The following is a 21744-nucleotide window of genomic DNA, read 5'->3' as shown; positions in this document are numbered from 1 at the left end:
CATTTTTACTGTCTCCCTTTCTGAAGAGAGTTGCAAGAAAGCAGTCTGACACTGATGTATAAGCAAAGGAATAAAAAACAATATAGGGATTGTGGGGTGAGAGGTATAGTCACATGATTCTTTTCTGAAATGATCAAGAACTTTAGTTTTTAACAATTTACTCTTTTGACTCTACAAGATGTCATATGTAATGGGATGTATTCTCGCTTCATTTTCAGTGCTGTAAATCCTGAATAACTGTGTCATTACTTTGTAAAATCCTAAATTTATTTCCCTGTGCATTAGATGCAGTTTTAGGAACATTTATATTTCATATCTACTGGTGCTATGAAGAAAATAATATGAAATTCACTAACTTTGTAGACATGGGACTTGATATATTTTAGTATTTAGAACCAACTCCTTATCTGGCCAACTACAATTTATTTTATTCAGCACAGGTAAGTGCAATACTAAGATGGAACTGGAATGGATGCTGTGTTCTTTAGTGGCTGTCCTAAGCTGAAGCTAGTTATCAAATTAATTATAAAAGCAGTTAGAAATGCATGTAATCTATGTCTGTAATTATTATACTGTTTAATGATTAAAGTTAATTTACTTAAAACATACAGGGAAAACACATCAAGAGCAGTAACTACAGAAGAGCACACTTGCTTTCAGGACCCACGTTCGGTAGAACATGTCAACATATGTTATTGATGTGCGAAACTGGAAAAAACCCCAAGCTTCAGAAGTGTATTCCAAATGATTCTACCATCTAGTAGAGGAGGAGTCTCTTCTGCATAGTCATCTAATCACTGACTTTTTAGCTTCTCCCATTAAACAGTTCATTTCCAGCGTTTTTTACGAAGTGCTGGAAAATAGTGCTGCAGTGTACCCTTGGCCTATCCATTTCTGTTTGAGATTAAAGAGGAAGAATGGCTTCACTTCAGAAGCAAGGCCATGTTATACTGTGAGGAGAGAAAAAAACAGAATTACATAGGAAAAAAAGCAAGTGTAGTGAATGTGCAGTGTAAAGCTTCATGCATGGAAGATGATTGTCTTTATGGAGGAACACCTTTCACTGTAGAAATGAGTTTACAGTACTGGGAAAAGGCATTAAGAATGGTATTAACTTCTTTGTTCTTTCCATCCCAGTGTCGGAAACAGGTATTTCAGAGTTACTGGTTACTAGCTATTATGGTACAGGATTTGCTAGGTATATAGAAGGTATTAACAGCTAGAGAAAAGAAATGGGTTAGATTTCATTTAAAGATTTCTAACTTGAGTAGACAAACTCTGGTGACTCAAGTTGTGTGTGAAGGCTTTAATGGCAGAAATAGCATTTAGTAAGCAGTCAGATCTACAATCTTTGTAGAGAGAAAAGAAAGAACTTCTGGGACCTCATACTTTAAGAAAATGTTTCATTTTGTAAGTTGCAATTTCTCCCTAGAAGATTTATGCTTCTTCATGTAATATATTCCTCAAGCCTTCATCCTTAGTTTTCAGATAACAATACTCTGAAGTAAGAGAGCATGCTCAAGTGAGAGCAGAATATGACAGGTTGCATTGATCAAGGTGCATATACAGTAGAAACTATCATGGTAGGAATGCAATGTGTAGCTAGAAGTTTATGCCTCTGTTTTACAGTGATTTTCCAAGTTTAAAACTGTGCGAATACATTCAGCTTGTCTGAAAGTCACAGTGCGGTGACTGTGTTCTAACTTCATGGATGAAAGTAGTGGTAAATTTGAGACTATAGTAGTGTACTTTTGAATATTATGTTTACAATACTGTTTGTGGTATAAATCCACATTCAGTTCAACAATGCAGAAGCATATGTTGCTATTAAATAATTTTGCTAGGAGAAATACTCAACACTGAAATGCATTTAAGAATGGACCTTAGTGTAGTACATACGTGCAGATTTTCATTCATGCTCATCACACCCTTTTGAAGAAGCTGGTGATTGGAAGTTATGGTGTCACTGTAAAATAGTATATATGCTATTCTAATAACAACCTCTGAGATTGTTTCTTAGTATTGTTATTAGTTGGATAAAGATTTAGTGTTTCATTTGTATCCATAGCCTTGTTCCTCATTCACAATCTAGAAGAGAAGTACAATCCTTATATTTCATTATGTTTGAAGGTAATCCCAGGAGGTCACAAAGTCTGCGCACCAAGAAAGAGCCCTATGGTAACAATAAGTTCTTTTCTTTTTTTTGGTGTGCAGACTTTGTGGCCTGAAAGCTTCATGTAGGAGTTGCTGGAGAATGCAGAGGTATTGACTGAGGCAACCTACCCAGCTGGAATGACAACTGTCTTTTTGAACTTTTCGTGCCTCTTCCGCTTTCACTGGTGTGATTGAGGTTAAAATCAAAGGATAAATTTAAGGCCAGAGAAAGGATAGCCTAATGATGTTTGTCTTTTATTGCCTTATGTCCAAGACTAAAACAAGGTCACCATACTCTCTGTATAAGGAGGACTTATAGATGCAGATGAGGAAAGCACCTGATCTGTGACATGCTCCTCTTCCTAGTCAAAACCACAAAAGCCTTCCCTTGGAAGAACTGGGAATTATCAGACCAGGAGGAATTCACTCCAGTGCTACAGTGAATTGTCCCTCTTCAGAGGAAATCCCCTGGGAGACACAATTCCAGTTACTGTTATCAGAAAGACTTCTTGCTTGCTTGTTGTTGTATAAATAGATCCAGCCCAAATTGGAGAGTTGCTGTGGGTTGCATTTCTATAACATTGCTCAGGGTGACTTCAGATTTCAGGGCAGACACATGTGTGACTGGAGGGGAGGGACAGGAAAGATTGGAGACAAAATACACAAGGCCAGCCCAGACTGTGGTGAAAGAGAGATGAGGATTACAAGGATGGCTGTGGGTAAGTTATTCATTCAAATCCTGGTTGTTTCTCTTGAAGCTCTGGTGCCCACAGGGTAGCATGGGGGCAATGAGTTCAGGCAGCAAAACTAAAAGTCAGTTTGCTGATGGAGTGCCCTGAAACCAGAAGCTAGCTTTGAACCCTGAAGCAGCTCTAGTAGTTTTGAGATAATGGTCAGTTAAACACAACTCGGTTTTGTTGTTGTTCTTGAGAAGGAAGCTGCACAGAAGTTTTGCCTCTAGCTGTTAGCAGTCGTTGTTGTTCTGAGGTTTATGCTTTAGTAGTCAACGAGGGAAAAGAGCTGAAGGGGAAAATATATAGGGACATCTGTCACATTTGACAGTGAAATGCACACTTGACTTCTGAATGCTGATGTTTGTTACTGAGACTTCAGACATTTATCCACCAATTTAAGCTGTTGCTTAGAATAACTAGTGGCTCCAGGAGTGAGCCAGACAAAATGATGTCCTTGTGGCCAGCATGTGCTAGCATTTAGAAGTCTAAAACATCACACATGGTTAAGAGAATAAATTTGGCTATTCAGACTGGCACTTGTGGTAGGGACTGTTATAAAGGAAAAATAGAAATACATGCGGTAAAAATACAATAAACCAAAGAGAGATTAAAAAATATATATATAATTGAATTAAAGTCTCTTATCCCTTGCTTATTTAAGATTCTAATGGCTGTGTGTGTTAGCATCTGAACTTTCAATAGAAATATTAAAAAATTAAACACAGGTGTGTTTAAAATGCTAGCCTATACAAGAAACATTGCTGCAAACAGATAACCACATGCAGCCAGACTGTCCTTGAACTGTCAAGCTGGTCTTAAATTTAAGTAGCAGCCTAGCCTGCTTGGCTGCTGAATTGTTTCTAATAGTTGTATTTTGTTTCAGGTATGCTGATATAAAAGTAGAAAGTATTTGCTAAATGAATTTCTTTCAGAGGTATTTTTATAGGAGAATAGGAAAGCATATAGCATAGAGGTCAAGATAAAATGGCGAGTAAGACTGCGTAAAAGATGGCCATCAAACCTACCACCACCCTCCAAACTAAAAAAACCCCTTTTGTTTTGAAATCCTTTGCATTCACCAATGCTACGTCTACAACACACATCTCTCTTTCACACATATAAAAGTGAACTGGTTGAGCTTGATTCCAGAGCTAGAAAAGTGACTCTGAACAATTCAAATGACTAAATAACTGAGTCCTTTTTCAGTATGTTTTTGGGTAGTGATTGTTTTATTCATGACTATTTTTTAAATTTATTTTCTATTATTGTGGATTTGTCATATGAAGAAAATAGGCAATTGTAAAAGCTGTTCTTTCAGTTTTGATTTTGTTGTACTATGCAACAAAAGTTTGATATGAGATATCTTATTTGCCCTGTTGCAGTTTGGATTGTTGTGAAGTTGTCACAGGACTTGGGAACATTAAAGAGAAGAATCTTGTGAATCCCAGGAATGTCAGAGTTTAAAAAATTAACATTATTTTTGAACAGAAAGAGTGGGTGATCAGCGTGCAAGTAATTTGCCAATGGCGCTATTTCAGGGAGCTCTGGAATATGAAGAGGAGAGGTTGGATGGGTTATAATGTCAGTACCCACTTATTTTTCCTACACTTACATTCCATGGCTTGCTGGAAAGGGCAGGGTGGAAACAGCCAGAAGAATAAATTACTGTGTTATGTTCTATGAACCTCCCCGAGCACCCTTGCCACAAAAAAAAAAAAAAAAAAAAAAAAAAAAAAAGGAGGAATTACCTTCTTTGGTTGTAGGGTTGGTTTGTTGTGGTTTTTTTGTTTGTTTGTTTTTTGGGTTTTTTTTTGGTGTCGTTAAAACAACCTGCAACAGGGAAACAGCCCAGAAGTGAAACAATTACTTCTTAAAAGGCTTGTTGCACTACCCAACTCTGTTATATGGTTGCATATTAGCTTCTGTTTGGTTGAAAGAATAGTAAGATGACAGTTTGGGTAAGTTCAAGATAAAGATATATTTTTACCCAATGGGAATCAAATCATAATTGGAAGATGCTTGACATTTACCTTTAAAGGCTCAAAGAGAAGTGTTTAAAGGCTACATTTTCATGAGACACTAATACAAATGTAGTTTTGGAGGGTATTTTTTCAAAGAAGTGTTTTTTTTTTTTTCTGAGATTTTACAAGGGGGAGGGTTGTGGGGTTTTTTTAACTTTATTTTGTATGAGGAAAGGTATAGATTATAAATTCCTAGAGTTTTTTGGGAGATCTTTCAAGTATTTTGCCCATCTTGCTTTGCAGTCTATTTTGTGCCTGTTCAATTTATTCAGGATTATATTTCTTGTCTTCCAGGATGAGTCTATGTTCAAGATAAACAAGAAATACATTTAATATAACAGTAGACCAGATAATGGGACTTCTGCACCATTACTATTACATGGATTTACTTACATGATTTCACTTAATATCTGTTAGAATTGCATAGCTGTATTTTCACAAGTTTTTTTTTAGTGCTTTACATGAAACTATCTTGTGAATGAATGCTAGAGAGCATTCAAATGGAAGGTTTCAGGAAACTATTTTCTCCAAGCATGTTGTTGATTTTGTTTATTTTATTAAATAGGGACATTGATTTTTGCATGAGGAGTATTTGAATCTTTCCTACATACAGTTCTGGGAGATTTTTAGTATTGCAGAAAAAGGCTTTCTGTCTGAATTAACAGTAGAAATTGCTGTTGGTTTCTAGCTTCTGAAATGAGAGAAATGAACATCATAAAGCCTTCACACATACTAATGGGGTAAAAAACACGTAAAATCATTCCTCAGGGGTGGGCATCTATGTATTGAGGTAATGAAATTCTTGAGAAACTTCAAATTAACAGAAACATAGATGCTTCTAATAAAAATATAGTGCAAATTATGAAACTAGTAGTGACAAATCTGCATCTGAACATCTCAAGAATTTTATTTGTACTGGTTTCAATATACTCGTGTTACCGACAACCTGTTCTTTCTCCTGTTTTCTTTCCAACTTCCTCCCTTGGCCTGTTCTGTCTTTGAAAACAGCATCTGATCCCTTGAGACAGCAGTGTATTATTTAAGTCAGCATCTATCACTTCAGAGTTTAGCTAAACCTTTGAAATATATACTTAGAAATCTTCAGTACTGAAGAGGTTTACTGTTATCCTATTAAGAATTTCTCACAAAGACTGATGGATGCATGTATTGTAGTTAGGAAATCTATGTATATCATGATTGCTAACACATCAGGTATGCTTAAGCCTTGTTCTAAATTTTTATGTGTGGACACGTAACCATGGAAAGCAAATCATAATTAGTCTCCCCTGTCCTTTGAAGTATCACTGAATATAGTCGTTCTTTTCTGCACGGCAGGAGGAATGCCAGAACTACATTCGCGTGCTTCTTGTTGGTGGCAACCATCTCTTTACCTGTGGAACCAACGCATTCACTCCTATCTGCACCAATCGGACGGTATGAATTAAATGTTTTGTCCCACAAGCTCGAGTCCCTGTTCTGAGCCAGCAAAATAAAAGGCAGAGCATGCTGTGGTTGAGTCCAGGCTATTTGTGTATTGATGGGTGAGCTGGTGTGTAAAAGGCTGATTTGGCTAGTGGCAGGCTAAAGAGGAGAGTTAACTGATGATCTCTTTTTAAAGTCTTTGCCTCAGCTGTGGGAGAGAGCACAGCCACAAAAAGCTCAGTTCCTCCCACATGCCAATTTTCATGAACTTTAGGTATTTCTAAGACTTCTGCCACTCTCTCAAGTTTGGTTGGCATCAACTGGTTTAGTTATAAAATGTAGCTGGGTAGCTGCATACTGTGTATGTGTAGTTCTGGAGAAGATGAGAGTACCTGTATTAATGATTTCTGACTGGTGAGAATGAGAAGTCTTGGTTGAGAAAATCTGTCATTCTGTTTCTGAAAAAAACCTAGTTGTAATTTATGTGTATCAGAGAAAGGGAGTCCATTAAGGATCAATAATAGTCATAATAAAAATCAAAATGTCACTGTTTGGACTAAGCTGGCTATTTGTTTCAGGAGGGGAGAGGTGTTTAAATACAAAGAATAGCTGTATCACCAAAAAACTCCTTGGCACATTTATTATATTTAAACCTATTGTACTTTTATTTTCAAATAACATATACTGAAAGTATTAGGGCTACTAAATCAGAGAGGTAGTTCTGCTGAACTGGAAAGCTCCTTTTTTTAATCTCATTTTTCATGTGAGATTCTTTCCTAGAACACACCAAGAAAACAAATAATAGATTTTTTTTTTTCATTGTCTGACCATTTGCTATGGTGAAAACCTTAGTTGATTCTGGCAATCAGATCTGTTATTCTTTTTCATAATAACAATCTGTGTAGAGATAATTAATTTTTGAGTCGCTTCTAAAGACATTTTAGGCATGGTGGCTAACGATTCACTTGCATGTTTTACATACCAAAGGGGCAAAAACTAGATCAGACAACATTACAGTAAAACTTCCTATATGAGACAGTTTCAAATTGATGTAAAGGTCAGCTCGTTACTGTTGTACAATGCCAAAGCAGATAAGTGGGGTTTATGATAGGATTTTGCTCAGATTGATGCAGCTTGGCCGAAATTATAATTTTCAGCTCATTTTAATCCCTTTTTCTCACTCTTTTACAGTTAAGTAACTTGACAGAGATACATGATCAAATCAGTGGCATGGCTCGTTGTCCTTACAGTCCTCAGCACAACTCCACTGCTCTTCTCACTTCCAGTGGGGAATTATATGCTGCTACAGCCATGGATTTTCCCGGAAGGGATCCTGCCATTTATCGCAGTCTGGGGGCCCTTCCTCCTCTCCGCACTGCACAGTACAACTCCAAGTGGCTGAATGGTGAGTGCTGGTGGACCATGAGACTCATCTCTTTTTAACCCATATTCTCCATATTCACAGTCTTGAAATTCCATTCTGAGAATCTGAATGTTTTGAGAGTATTGTTTATCTAATTTTAAAATTATTTTGCATAATATATTTTTTTTTATTTTACTAGTATAAGTATTATGGCATTTAATTAATATAGTTGCAGTTTGTAGATGTGCACTTAGATATTTAAGTCATGTTTGCAGGCTTAGGGATGAGCTGTACTGTATCTCTCAGGTACAGTTACATGGTAAAGCTGAGTCAGCCAATAGCAGTAGCTTGCCTTGAGCATTCTTTTGTTGAATCCTTCAAAAACCTAAGGCAGAAAATAAACAGTTTAGAACCGACTGAATTCTCCTGGCTTTCCCTGCAGGTCCCAGCCTTGACAAGCAGAAAAATTTGTGCTTTCAAGCTGCTTAGGTGGCAGACTGACGTTTTTGACACTTATTATAGTCAAAGGATAGGGACTAGTGTGCAAAACATATCATAAAATCGTGTTGTAGCAATGACTCCTGTGTCATGGATGTTAATCACCTGATGGGGATTTCCAGCTGGGAGAAGCTGTAAACAGATAGGTATTCCGGAGGTGTAACAGGGCCAGTTGCCATTTTATGTATTACAAAAAAGAAGCAGATTCTTCTAACAAGAAAAAGATTATTTAACATAAAATGTGAAATTATGTATATTATACTTTGCCCATGCTTGCTCCAGTAGAAAAAAACCCATATTTTCGTAATGCATGCTACGTGACACAACAGTAACCATCAGTCCCTATTCCCACAGTACATTTCATGTTATGATGGGATTATTCTCATGTTTGAAATTAAGTACAAATATAAATCCTTCTAGCTTCAGAACATTAGGTCAGCTGCAAATGACAGACTTGACTTTGAATATTTCAGTTTTCATATATTCTGAATGCTGAATTGTGCGTATTTGCTTGGTGTATTTTCCTTGTACAAAGAAGCCATCAGAGGTAGCTTGGAGAAATTTATGACATTCTCTGAAGGTCAGCTGATATTAGAACATTAATTAACAAAACAAAATCAAACTGCATGGAACATAGCAGAATTATAACAATGCAAAAGAAATGTGAGAGGAAAAATGAACTCATTGTATAGATATCCCTGTTCAGGCACCTTTTGTCCACACAACTGTGGTATTGGAACTAATTGCTGTGCTACACCTGGGTGCTTCTGTCAAAGGGAAAAAAATCTTCGCACTGAATTTTCAGTTTAACTGGATATGTTTTATGCCAAGGGGCACACTAAAATTCCCCCCCCCAAGACTTGTCTAATTAATCAGATTCACTGTATTTATTTACATTTTGTCTATTTGAAGCTTCGGCTGCACTTATACATTCTCTGTTAGAGCTCATTCTTCTGCCTCAAAACTGTTTACAATTAAGTTGCCAGGAAAGTGTGGCTTTTATCTTTGGGAAGGAAGAACAAGATGAGTTTTGTAATTGGAGCCAGTTCAGGCAAATCCAGTAAAAGTCTGGAAGCAGCCCAGTTACCTATGTGAAAGGGAGGGGGAATGTCTTCTGGGGTAGCTAAGAGTTGAGGATTCATCTGCTTTTATGTGAATTTGCCTACTCATATGTGACTCAGTGCCAAGTGATGGCTTGAATGGAAGTGCTTCCATTGCTGCTTTCAGTGAGGAAGTAACACAGATAATCCTGCAAGAAAAGTAAGGCACCAACTGGAATAGAAGCTTCCTAGTCAGTATCTGTTCAGCAGCAGTAGCTGACAGTTACTGTAATTCAGCGTTGTTTTAGGTATGCATGTGCATGCACATGTGTCTGTGAATGTTTGCAAATTAAAGTAAGTTTTTAATTTACATCCATGTTTCCCTCAGAGGCACAATGTTTTTTGTCACTTAGATTTTCTACTCTGCAAATCACGTTGGACCAGTTCAAACCATCTCTGGGGGCGATGGCAGTACTTTAAAACGCAGCTGATTATCTTGCTGTATGTGTTATTGCTACGTAATAAAGACAGTGTTGATTTTAATGGCTAGCACACTTCTCAGTGCATTCAGGAGTTTTCAGTGTCATCAGTCAGGCCAAAGGGACATGCTCATATGCTTAGGCAGTCCGCTGTCAGTGTTCAGTGTAAGTAGGGGTGAAGGATCTTGACATGGGAAGCTCTGAATCTTCGTCACAGAAAAAACCTTGCTCCTAATCTTAATCATCAGAAGGTCAGTAATCACAGGAACCATGACACACAGTGTGGAAGGGGAAAACGGAGCTGATGTGTCAGGTGGCTGGGGTGAAATCCCATATACCATGCTGTGATTTCAGCTTCACAGTTATCACAAATAAAATAAATTTAAGTTGATGGCCTGTCTGAGCTTCCCCATTCATTCTGGTTCAGCCAGAGTCATGTATTTCTTATCAGGTCCTGCCTTCTACTGGGGGCTTGATAGGTCTGGAAGCAATCCACATCAGCTGAATAGGTAAGTTAGCAGTTATTTTCAGCATATGTTACTGAGCATCATTCCGATCAGGTGCTTAACCTTAGTAGAGTATGTAGAAGTCAGTGAGCTTTCATTTCTGTATTATGATTTTCATGATGCACTCAACACTCAGTTATCTGGGGTGATGAAGAGTTGGGATAGCTTGGTTAAAAATATGAATTTTTCAGGATATGTGTAAAAGTATACTGCAAGTATATCCTGTGAGACTATAACTGAAAGGAAAGTTCAGTGATCCCACGGTATGTGAAGCACAAAGATCTTGGGCAAGCACTGATCAAAAAGGTGGATGGACAACACGGCAACACTGCCAACACAGAAATGCTGTTGTTGACCGGAGATAGTTATTGTGGAGCCATCTTAGAGGGTCTCTGAATATGCTGTTTGTTCACCCACTGGACAATCTGCAGATAATATTTGAGATTTGACTCCCCTCAATTTCATCTGTTTTGACAAATTTTAGTGGCAGAAAGAACAGTTGGCTGAATGTTACAGATATCTTCCCACTTCCTAAAAATTTCTCCTATTTTGGAAAATTTTAGAGTGTAAACAGTCACGTCTTCTTCAGTGATGGAGAAAAGAAGCATCTGGAGGCAGTTATTGACATTATTCTCTTTTAACATTAGGAGTAGCAATCTATTCAGCTCTTGATTATCTCTGAATACAATCACCAGTTATAATTTTTTTACCTTAGAACTTTCCTCCTCTTCTACAAAAAGAAATTAATGCTCTGCTTGTGGAGCCTATTTCTGTTTTCCTGGTGCTCCTATAGACAACATTAACTGCAACTGACCCAAATGCAGTGAGAAGGGTTTTGACCACGGTCAGCACTATGCAGAGGTTCTGCTTGTCTCCATGAGGAGATGCTGTTGAAGGACTAGACTACCTTAGTGCTATGACCTGACCATTCACCGTAGTTCAACAGTTCTACAGGTTGGGTCACTCACAAAGAATTTATCAACTGTCAGTGAAGAGACAGACCCCATGTTATCCTCATCTTTCTTGCCAACCCTGTCAGTAATCTGTAACTCTCACTATTCTCAATCAAGAGGAACATGATCACCCAGATGAGTTAACAACTGCTGCAAACCAGCGCTCTCCCCATCCAACAGCCCAGCTGGCTGCAGGATAGTAAACCTGAAAAAGTGAAACAGAAAACCCACCTCTCCCTCTCATGATGTCATGTTTTGGCCTTCTCTTTTTCCATGTAGAGAAAAAAGTAATGCTTGAAGTTACTCAGACGAATATCTATTTGCACAAACAAATGAAGGTAGAAAGGCTGCTTACCAGTAACTAACTCTTTAAGGTGTGTTGTTCTGCTACATACTCTCCTTTCTCTTTCTGTCTGAGTCTCTGTTCAAGTACTTCTGTGCTTGAGAGAAACAATTTGAGGTAATACAGTGCACATTGAGGATTATGTCTAAAGCAGACAGCTCTTCCATTGATTTCTTCTCCTGACCAAAGCAATCAGCAAGACCTTGTGCTTTAGCCAACTGCTCAGGTCAGTAAAGGGCAGCATGTTGCTAGAACGTTTTAAAATTACCTTTGTGGTATTTCATAAAAAGAATAGTCTGCCTTAGTGGTCTGCTTTGGACATTATTAAATGATAGCAAATAAATTAAATCTTTCATTAAGGAAAAAAGTACACCTTGATTTACAGCTGGCATGCTGTTTATTTGAGTCTGTTTAAGCTCTCAGTGTAACATAGAGTTTAAATCATATCCAGAGTTGACTGTGATAGTGTGCTTCTAATTAGACTTTGCTTTAGAGTTGATCTACAAAGTGCAGCAGGGGCAGAATTCATCATTGTTTGCCCTAGAGGACAGAGGTAAATGGAATAGATATATTTGTAGTCCACAAGCTGCAGCAGATCCAGATTGGCAAGGAAAAGCCTCCACTGCTTAGACTTAGAAGCTTTTTCTGTAGTCCAACATTTCCACTTAGTGAAGGTATTTCTCCTTTCAATTCACCTCCTCAAATCAGTAAATGTTTGATCTGATGCCTCAGTGTGAAATTTTACCTTAGTCTATAATGTCTATTTGCTTCACTTAGCCAGTAAAAGGGCAAAACAGATTAAAGAAAAAATTGAAATCCCAATCAATCCCTTTCTGTTTCATCACATGGAGAAACACTGGGACATTTGGATTCATAATTTGCCAGATGCCTTTACTTACAATTGCTTGGGTCTCCAACTATCTTGAAATACATTGTAGTTGTTTTCTTTATCCCAGACATACAATGATAGATGCTATTGAAACATGTTAAATAAATAAAAACTTTGTTCTAAATATCAAGCCACTTCATCAGTGGGCAGACCACAGATGATTAAAATGTAATTTTATATCAGATGTAGCCCCAAAACAGGAAAAAAAAAAAAATCTCCTACAGATTAGAAACCTTTCCAGATGAGAAGAGTATAGGAATGTTTGGATTGTTCTGCTCTGCTGGTAGACATAATATTATCAATTTTTCCTTTTCCTGCCCTAATCATTTGGTTATTAGATACTCTTAAAATAGTTCTTCTGAGATCACTTTCTTAAAAACATTTTACTTAATAAAAAGCTTATTAATCTAGAGCAGGTACTTCTAGTCTTCACACGTAGCAGTAAAAGTAAAATTCTTACAAAGGTGGTTTGTTTAGTGGGGTTTAATACAGCTCTGAATCCATTCCTATTATTGTTTGTTAGTGGACTTTTATTAAAACTGTTGCTACTAGTAGGATATGTGGAGAGAAATTATGACCTAAGTACAAAAATGAATCCTTTCACTTTTGCTTTTAAGGATTAATGGAAATGGCTATAATAATCCAGGGTTATCCTTTCATTTTTCTGTTTGTTAATGAAATGCCTTGTAATTACCTAGTGCAAGCTTTTCTTATTATGTAATATTTTATGTAACACAAAACCACTGTGTTCTTGAGATATGCAATTTGGTCTTTAGCTTTCAGATAAGAGACCTGACTGAAAATATGCAAAGCATATGCTACCAGTTGTTGCTTATTTTGCTAGAAGATAAATAATTACTTTCCTTTGGTTGTGCCACCCAGAAGGTTGGTTCTGTTCTTTTGTGTGTATCATCCTTTTTGCCAGTATCCTAAAGTGGGATGGAAATGCCTGCTGGTTTTTAGACCCATCCTTAGGCATCTTCAATGGAGCTGCTACCAGAGGAAAAATTTGAGCCATTGTGCTGTTTTTTCCTTTCAAAGCTATACATCTTCTCCTAGATGGCAATGGCAGAGTAGGAGAGCAGTAAGTTGATGCGAGATGGAGGTGCCTCCCCTGACCTCCTTTCTCCAATGCCAGACTCGGTTATTAGAAACCACCTTCATAACATTCCCTCACCCATTTAAAATAGTAGAGACAGGCAGCACTTCCCATGAAGGTGGTTTTTTTTTCCTTCTTATCTACCCTAGGTAAAACAGCAAGGTCCACCTTCCATTTATGAAAAGACTAGGAGGCTACTGAGGACAGAGCCTGTTCTTTTTTCTTTCATCTAGCCTGCTCATGTCAGGTGCCAATCGGAGAGGCTGAACGAGGAAGAAAGAAAGGCAGCCCTGCAAGCAGATCATCTGTGCCCAGCTGCGGAGAGGCGTGACAGAAGCATCAGCCTCATTAATGCTGCAGAAAACTGTAATACACAGTGAGACAGAGAGAATGAAAGAGCTTAGAACTGAAATACATCTCAACCAGAGGAAGGTGGAAAAAGGGACGAATTTCAGGGAACATGAACAGGTAAAAAGCAGCATTCACCAAAGAAAGGAGGAGAACAGAGAATTTCAGTAGCAGACACACCAAGCCTTAAGGTGAAAGGGAAAGATTTAAGGAAATCCTTAAGGAAAGGGAATGATTACAAAAGTGAACTCTGGTTTCCTTTCTGGTATTAAAAAAAAAAAAAAAAAAAAAGGACCAGGTCTGCAGGGAAAGCCCTTTGATCATCTCCCTCCCTGCAAAACTAGATCACAGAGAAAAAATAAATGGCAGTCCAAATGTTTGTAGAGAAATGGGTAAGCTATCACAATTGGGTTTTCTTTCCATACCATACCTGCTCGTTGTCAAAATCTGCTAAAAGCAAGCTAGGGTTTTTTTTGTTCTTGTGTATGTGGAATTCTGGATTCAGAGTTTCAAGTAACCATCCAAACTTCTGCATCTTTTGATAGATCCCTGTAGCCCAAACCTCTAGAGGTTCTGAGTGAATTAAGGTAGTCCTCTATATTTTTGATCCTCGCCCCCCCTGCCTCCCCAATATACAAGGTGTCTATCCAGTGAATATAGGCTATGCAAAGTGTCTATCCAGTGAATATAGGTGATGCAAACTCCAGATGGGACTCTCAAGGACTTCAGTAGGTATTAGATCTTAGGATCGTCATAGAATCATAGAACGATTTGGGTTGGAAGGGACCTTAAAGATCATCTAGTTCTAACCCCCCTGCCATGGGCAGGGACACCTTCCACTAAACCGTGTTGCTCAAAGCCCCATCCAGCCTGGCCTTGAACACTTCCAGGGATGGGGCATCCACAACTTCTCTGGGCAACCTGTTCCAGTGTCTCACCACCCTCATGGTGAAGAATTTCTTCCTCATATCTAATCTAAATCTACCCTCTTTCAGTTTAAAGCCATTACCCCTTGTTCTATTGCAACAGGCCCTAATAAAAAGTCTGTCCCTGTCTTTCTTATAAGCCCCCTTTAAGTACTGAAAGGCTGCAATAAGGTCTCCCCACAGCCTCCTCTTCTTCAGGCTGAACAACCCCAACTCTCGCAGCCTTTCTTCACAGGGGAGGTGTTCCATCCTTCTGATCATTTTTGTGGCCCTCCTCTGGACCCGCTCCAACAGGTCCATGTCCTTCTTGTACTGAGGACCTCAGAGCTGGACGCAGTACTCCAGGTGGGGTCTCACCAGAGCAGAGTAGAGGGGCAGAATCACCTCCCTTGACCTGCTGGCCATGCTTCTTTTGATGCAGCCCAGGATACAGTTGGCTTTCTGGGCTACGAGCGCACATTGCCAGCTCATGTCCAGCTTTTCATCCACCAGCACCCCCAAGTCCTTCTCGGCAGGGCTGCTCTCAATCCCTTCATCCCCCAGCCTGTATTGATACTGGGGGTTTCCCCGACCCAGGTGCAGGACCCTGCACTTGTCCTTGTTGAACCTCATGCGGTTCACATGGACCCACTTCGTGAGCTTGTCCAGGTCCCTTTGGATGGTATCCCATCCCTCAGGTGTGTCAACTGTACCATTCAGCTTGGTGTCATCTGCAAACTTGCTGAGGGTGCACTCGATCCCACTGTCTATGGCATTGATGAAGATATTAAACAGTCCTGGTCCTAATACGGACCCCTGAGGGACACAACTCATCACTGATCTCCGTCTGGACATTGAGCCATTGACCACTACCCTCTGGATGTGACCATCCAACCAATTCCTCATCCACTGAACAGCCCATCCATCAAATCCATATCTTTCCAATTTAGAGAGAAGAATGTTGTGGGGGACTCTGTCAAAGGCCTTACACAAGTCCAGATAGACGATATCTGTAGATCTTCCCTTGTCCACTGATGTAGTTACTCCATCATAGAAGGCCACTAGGTTGGTCAGGCAGGACTCGCCCTTGGTGAAGTAATGGTGGCTGTCTCTAATCACCTTCCTGTCCTCCATGTGCCTTAGTATAGCTTCTAGGAGGACCTGTTCCATGATCTTCCCAGGCACAGAGGTGAGGCTGACAGGGTGGTAGTTCCCAGGGTCCTCCTTTCTACCCTTTTTAAAAATGGGTGCAATTTTTCCCTTTTTCCAGTCCCCAGGGACTTCACCTGACTGCCATGACTTTTCGAATATCATGGCGAGTGGCTTGTCAACTACATCAGCCAATTCCCTCAGGACTCTGGGATGCATCTCGTCAGGTCCTATAGACTTATGTATGTTCAGGTTCCTCGGATGGTCACGAACCTAATCTTCTCTTGCAGTGGGAGGGACTTTGCTCCCCAGTCCCTGTCTTGCGGTTCATCCACTCGAGAGGTATGGGAAGAGACGTTGCCAGTGAAGACTGAGGCAAAAAAGTTGTTGAATACCTCAGCCTTCTCCACATCTGTTGTTCCCAGTTTGCCAGTTGTGTTCATTGGGGGGTATGCTTTCTTTGACCTTCCTTTTCTGCCTGACATACCTATAGAAGCCCTTCTTGTTACTTTTTGCATCCCTTGCCAAGTTCAGCTCCAGCCGTGCCTTAGCCTTCCTGGCCCCATCCCCACACAACCAGGCAGTGTCCCTATACTCTTCCCAGGATACCTGTCCCTGCTTCCACTGCCTGTGCATTTTCTTCTTGCCCTTTAGTTTGACCAGCAGGTCTTGACCCAGCCATGCCGGTCTCTTGCCTTCCTTTTCTGATTTCTTACACCTGGGGATCAAGAGCTCTCACACTCTGTGGAAAGCATCCTTAAAAATCTGCCAGCTCTGTTCTGTTCCCTTGTCCCTGAGGGAAGTTTCCCAGTGGGGTCCTATTGACTAACTCCTTGAAGAGCTGGAAGTTTGCTTTCCTAAAATTCAGGGTCCTAACTTTACTCTTCACCTGTCCCATATCCCTCAGGACTGAGAACTCCACCAGTGCATGATCCCTGCATCCCAGGCTGCCTCCAATCTTGATGTCGCCAATTAGCTTACTTGCGTTGGTGACCATCAGGTCCAGTATTGCATCCCCTCTGGTAGGGCTATTACCTGGCTTAAGAAGTTATCCTCGATGCATTCCAGGAGTCTCCTGAATTGCCTACGGCTCACCGTGCTACTTTTCCAGCAGATGTCAGGGTGGTTGAAGTGCCCCAGCAGGATGAGAGCCTGCGAGCACGGTGCCTCCTGTAGCTGGAGTAAGAAGGCTTCATCAATAGGCTCCCCTTGATCGGGCGGCCTGTAGTAGACACCATCCACAAGGTTCCCTTTGTTGCCTTGGTCTCTAATTCTTACCCATAAGCTTTCAACCTGCTTGTGGCTATTCTTCAGAGACAGCTCTTCACACTCTATCCTTTTCTTGATGTAGAGGACAACTCCTCTGCCCCTCCTTCCTCACTTGTCCCTTCTGAACAGCCTGTAGCCATCGATAGCTGCACTCCAGTCATGGGATTCATTCCTCCAAGTTTCAGTAATGGCAACTAGGTTGTAGCTTTCTAGCAGCACGGTGGCTTCCAGCTCCTCCTGTTTGTTGCCCATGCTGCATGCATTGGTGTAGAGGCACTTCAGCTGGGCTGCTGGCTGTGTCACCTTCTTAGAGGAATGCCCCTTGATTCTTTTGAGGTATTTCACTGGTGTTTCCCTGTTCGCTCCTATTACCTCAGGAGGCCCTGGCTCATGTCCATAAGACTTCAAGTGTGTTCCAGTGTACCCAGCACATCTCAGAGCAACAGGCTGAGGGCCCTTGCTAGCACCCTGTCCCCCTAACCTTGGCGTGTCATCCCACAGCTTGTCATGGGCAAGCCTGATACCATACCCCTCGCCTTCAAGCCCATATCTATGTGTGTGTCTTGTTTTGTGTATATATATAATTTGATCTGTGTCTAGATCTGACAAACTCCTAATTTTAGCTTTCTTTTCACATTTCTGGGGCTAATGTCACTTTTGACTGTGTCTCTGAATTCATCGCACTTGAGATGTGAGTGGTCACTTCTCACAGGGACAGTCAATGGAAATCACAGCTCTTTCTTGCTCAGAGTAGGCTTCAGACCTTATAATCCTTAAGGTTAATTGCTGTTACCTCCAGAAAGGAAGACAGGTCATTTCCTGTCATTTGGTTCACTCTGGAAACAGTAGCATCCACTGACTAGGTAAATGAAGTCATAGTAGTCTACTTCAGAGGATGAAGGTTTTAAAGGGTAAAGAGCACAAGCCAACTTTCTTGCTGCAAAGCTCAGGAAGCGAGAAGAGGCCAGGACTGCCTCAGATATTCTCACAGAGCTCTCTCAAGCTCCTTTTCCCGTTGCTCTTCCCAGAGAAAGTTTCTGTATGGTTCCTCTCATCCTTTCACCCACTCAGACTCTGTCTGTCTACACCTCTAAATAAAAAAGGTCCAGGAAATAAGCTTATGCACGACACCCTTGGTCATCTGCATTGCTTAATTGTTGGCTCACTTCCCAGCCTTGTTTTAGACCACTCCAGCTACTGCTTTCCCAGTGAAAACCTGAGTGTGACTCAGGGAGAAGTCTGCTTTATACACTGTTAGCAAGAGACCGTACAGGTGGGGCTGCACCATTTGGCTCCTTCTGCGCTCCAGAGTGCCCCATCCCACTCCCGGTAAGCTTTGCACTCCTGATACCCCCGGTCTGTTCTTACGCCGCCTCCCAGGGCACGCAGCACACCCTTGCTTTCATGCTACAAGAATGCCATGCTCTGGGCCGCAGCGTCAGTGTGTGCTGCGTAGCAGAGCTGCAGCCAGTCCCTATGGGAGCAGCTGGCTCTGTCAGACAAGCATGAATGTGCGGCCGGTCTGGTAGTGAGTATGGACTTGGTCTCTTCGGACTCTGAGTTCCCTGGGTGAGTGGAAAGGGAGAATAATCTAAAAGGCAACATTGCCTCTTCTTAGTGAACGCCTTCTCATTAAGAACAGAGACCATGCTCCCTGGAAAATGTACATTTGTCTCCAACCTTTGGAAAAACAATTACATTATTTCAGATTGCAACACTATCTTGACTTCATACAGTTCAGTCATCTTTTTGCAATAACCGAGAAGAGTCTGTGGGGAAACGTCCTTGCAGGACAGACATGCTGCTTTATGAAGGAAGTCATAGAGATTCCCAGGCTTTGTGCTGAGTAAGGAAACTTCAGAAATAGCACACTACAGTGTGTTTGCCCAGAGGCAGTGCTAACTAGCCACCTAGTGCTTTCAGTGCATGGGCTTCTGTATCTGTGTAGCACTGCTCTGTGTTGTACATTGGAGATCTTTGTTGTGTCATGTTGACAAACTCATTTTCTTGCTTGCCTGGTTCCATTGGTTCCATTTAATTTGGGAAAGTCTAGTCAGCCTGATGCATCCGTAAATTGGATATATGAAAACCTGTAAACGTCATATACAATACTTGTGACATTATTACAGGTTGACATTCTCATGTTGATCCATACTAGCTGTATCTTGTCACATACCAGAATCCTTGTGCTTGTGGTGATCTAATCATTCACAAATGAGATGCCTTTACCCTTCAAGAATTATTTGCAAATTCAACAGGAAAAAAGAGAGTCACTTCATTTTCTGTGTTAAAAACTTTTATGGGAAGTCCTCCATGTCAACCAATAGCAGTTCACAGCACAATATTTGGAAACATATGAACTAATTTTTCCTAGATGGGAATCTCCTTTTTCCTTTGAAGCTTTAAAGTGATTCAGTTCACTTTTCCCAAAGAGAAAATGAAATAAATAAAGTCTGACATAATAATCCCTCTATATCCACAGAATTCCCCAAGGTAGCTCTGAGATTATTACATTTCATGCAAATCAAAACAGTTTTCACAAGTTTCAATAGCAGGTCACATTTTCATCAGTTCATAATCAGTAAGATATGTGCACAGGTGTTTGCAGATGTATATATTGTTTCCCAGTTTTGAATCTATGAAATATGAGTACTAGTTTTTATTTATACATGTATTATGATTATCAGTGCAACTTTGAAATATTGTGTCTTGAAAGATTGACGTAAATTTTTTCAAGAACCCTAAAAACATTCCGAATGTGTTTCATATGATTTTTATTCCTACAGTTTGTGAAGATTTTATTTGTAATTCATTATTCTCCATACTTTGAGTGCTTCCAGTAGTGTTTTTGGCTCTGCAGTGAGATTCTGTTGTGCCAATGTGAGACCTTTTTACATCAGTGGGCCTTCGGAGAGAAGCAGCATCATCAGGCCTTGTTGCAAGGCAGGGCCTCCGTGTTTAATGGTTACACAGGATGTTTCTGTGGGTGGATCAAATTGATGTTGAGTATTTGCACAATAAGTAGAATTTTTTTTACATCAGTCAAGATATTTTTGAGATGATATCAAAGAGCAAGCAGGGTTATAGGCTACAAAAAGTCTAATGCATAGTTGGAAAATTTCATTTTTTTGTGCTGTTTCAGGTGGATTGTTTTTCTTAATGTCTACCTTTAGTGGATATTGCTTTAAGTAAGACCTAACCTTAGTATGGTGGACAAGTAGCCCAAGTTACGCTCAGACTAGTGAATCCTTTTTCTTTTCTCCACAGACAGTAGTTCTTCCATGAGTATAGGAACAATTTAAAAGGATATTGTGTAGAGTGAGGGAAGAAAGTACATTACAGATTAAGAGAAATAATGGCTAGGTGTGTTATGGATATAAATTGAAGTTGGATAATGAGGGACAGTGGGTCCTTTTTTTTAGTTAGCCTGATATTCCTGAAAAGATTTTCTTTCTAGTGTACTTTAGTTAAATAAATACAAGTTTGTTCCATATAGCTGAAAACATTGATGTGTATTGAGAATGAATGAAACATAGTTAGGCTTTATAATAAGAAAAAAAACTTTACATGCATGTATCTCTCAGTATATGTTTAATATTTGATGCCTGCCAAAACTGTCTAACCTCTCTAGAATGTGATAGTATACAATTTTGTGATTTTTAGCCACATATTTTTGTTATCTTAGCATTAATACTTGTAATAAATCTTATATATCATTCTACCCTGTTACCTATTCAGCAAACATGCACATTTTTTAGAGAAAAAAGGATTAACAAAGTTAAAAAGTAAGGTCTTTTTTTCAGCTTTCTTCAATTTCAGTGTTTAGTGTGTAAATGTGTAACAGTATTGCATGTTATATTTAAAGAATGAGAGCTCATGAGCAACTGGGAATTATTTCTACAAATCTGTAAACTCTAATAATGAAGTTTAAAGTTTTTTGAAGCCTTTGAAGCAAAATCCCTATTGTAATGGAAGTTTTACACACATGTGGAATGAAGATATGAGGTTCTAATAGGGAAACCGTTGCTAATTGTTTAGCTCTTTGTATATTGTCAATCCAATTTTGCCTTTATTGCCATCACAAGTCCTGTCAAACAACTTTATTTTGCCCTTTTTTTTTTTTTTAAAAGACACAAATGCACTGGTACTATGTAACTTATGAGAGCTCAGGATACCAACAAGTTGTCCTCAAAAGTATTTGATTGCTATCTGCCAGCAAAACACCTGTGCAGATCTGAGTGTGGGGAAAATGTGGTGTGTTATAGACTAATCTCAAGGAAGTGCTTAATACGATAATGAGTGAAAGTTACAGGAAGGAGTGAGAGAGCTCAGCTTCAAATATCCTAGGCAGCTGCTGATCATTGCTGCCAGAAAACCTGCCCTGGAGACTCTCAGCACAGCAGATAGAGAGGGAAGCAGCACAAGAGGCCACGTAAGCTGGAAGCTGGGCCATCTTTGCAGGAGAGTTGTCTGACAGAGTTTGGACTGCTGCGTGGAAATGCCAGCTTGCTTGCCTTTCTAGTTGCGCTCAAAAGTTTTGACAGGTTTGGCTGTCAAGAATGTTCACCTGTT

General features: G+C 39.9%; 1 protein-coding gene across 1 annotated transcript in view; it reads left to right on the top strand.

Annotated features, from left to right (window-relative positions):
• SEMA5A (semaphorin 5A) overlaps positions 1 to 21744 on the top strand; it is a gene marked incomplete at its 5' end in the record, with an annotated part of 346806 nt that overhangs the window by 190044 nt on the left and 135018 nt on the right. Inside the window, 2 exon segments of the mRNA XM_082303954.1 lie at positions 6245 to 6343; positions 7523 to 7736. Coding sequence (XP_082160080.1) covers positions 6245 to 6343; positions 7523 to 7736 — 313 coding nt within the window.

The sequence above is a fragment of the Platalea leucorodia genome (assembly GCF_965183815.1).
Source record: "Platalea leucorodia genome assembly, chromosome: 1".
NCBI classification, from domain to species: Eukaryota; Metazoa; Chordata; class Aves; order Pelecaniformes; family Threskiornithidae; genus Platalea; species Platalea leucorodia.
This window is presented reverse-complemented; position numbering and strand designations above follow the sequence as displayed.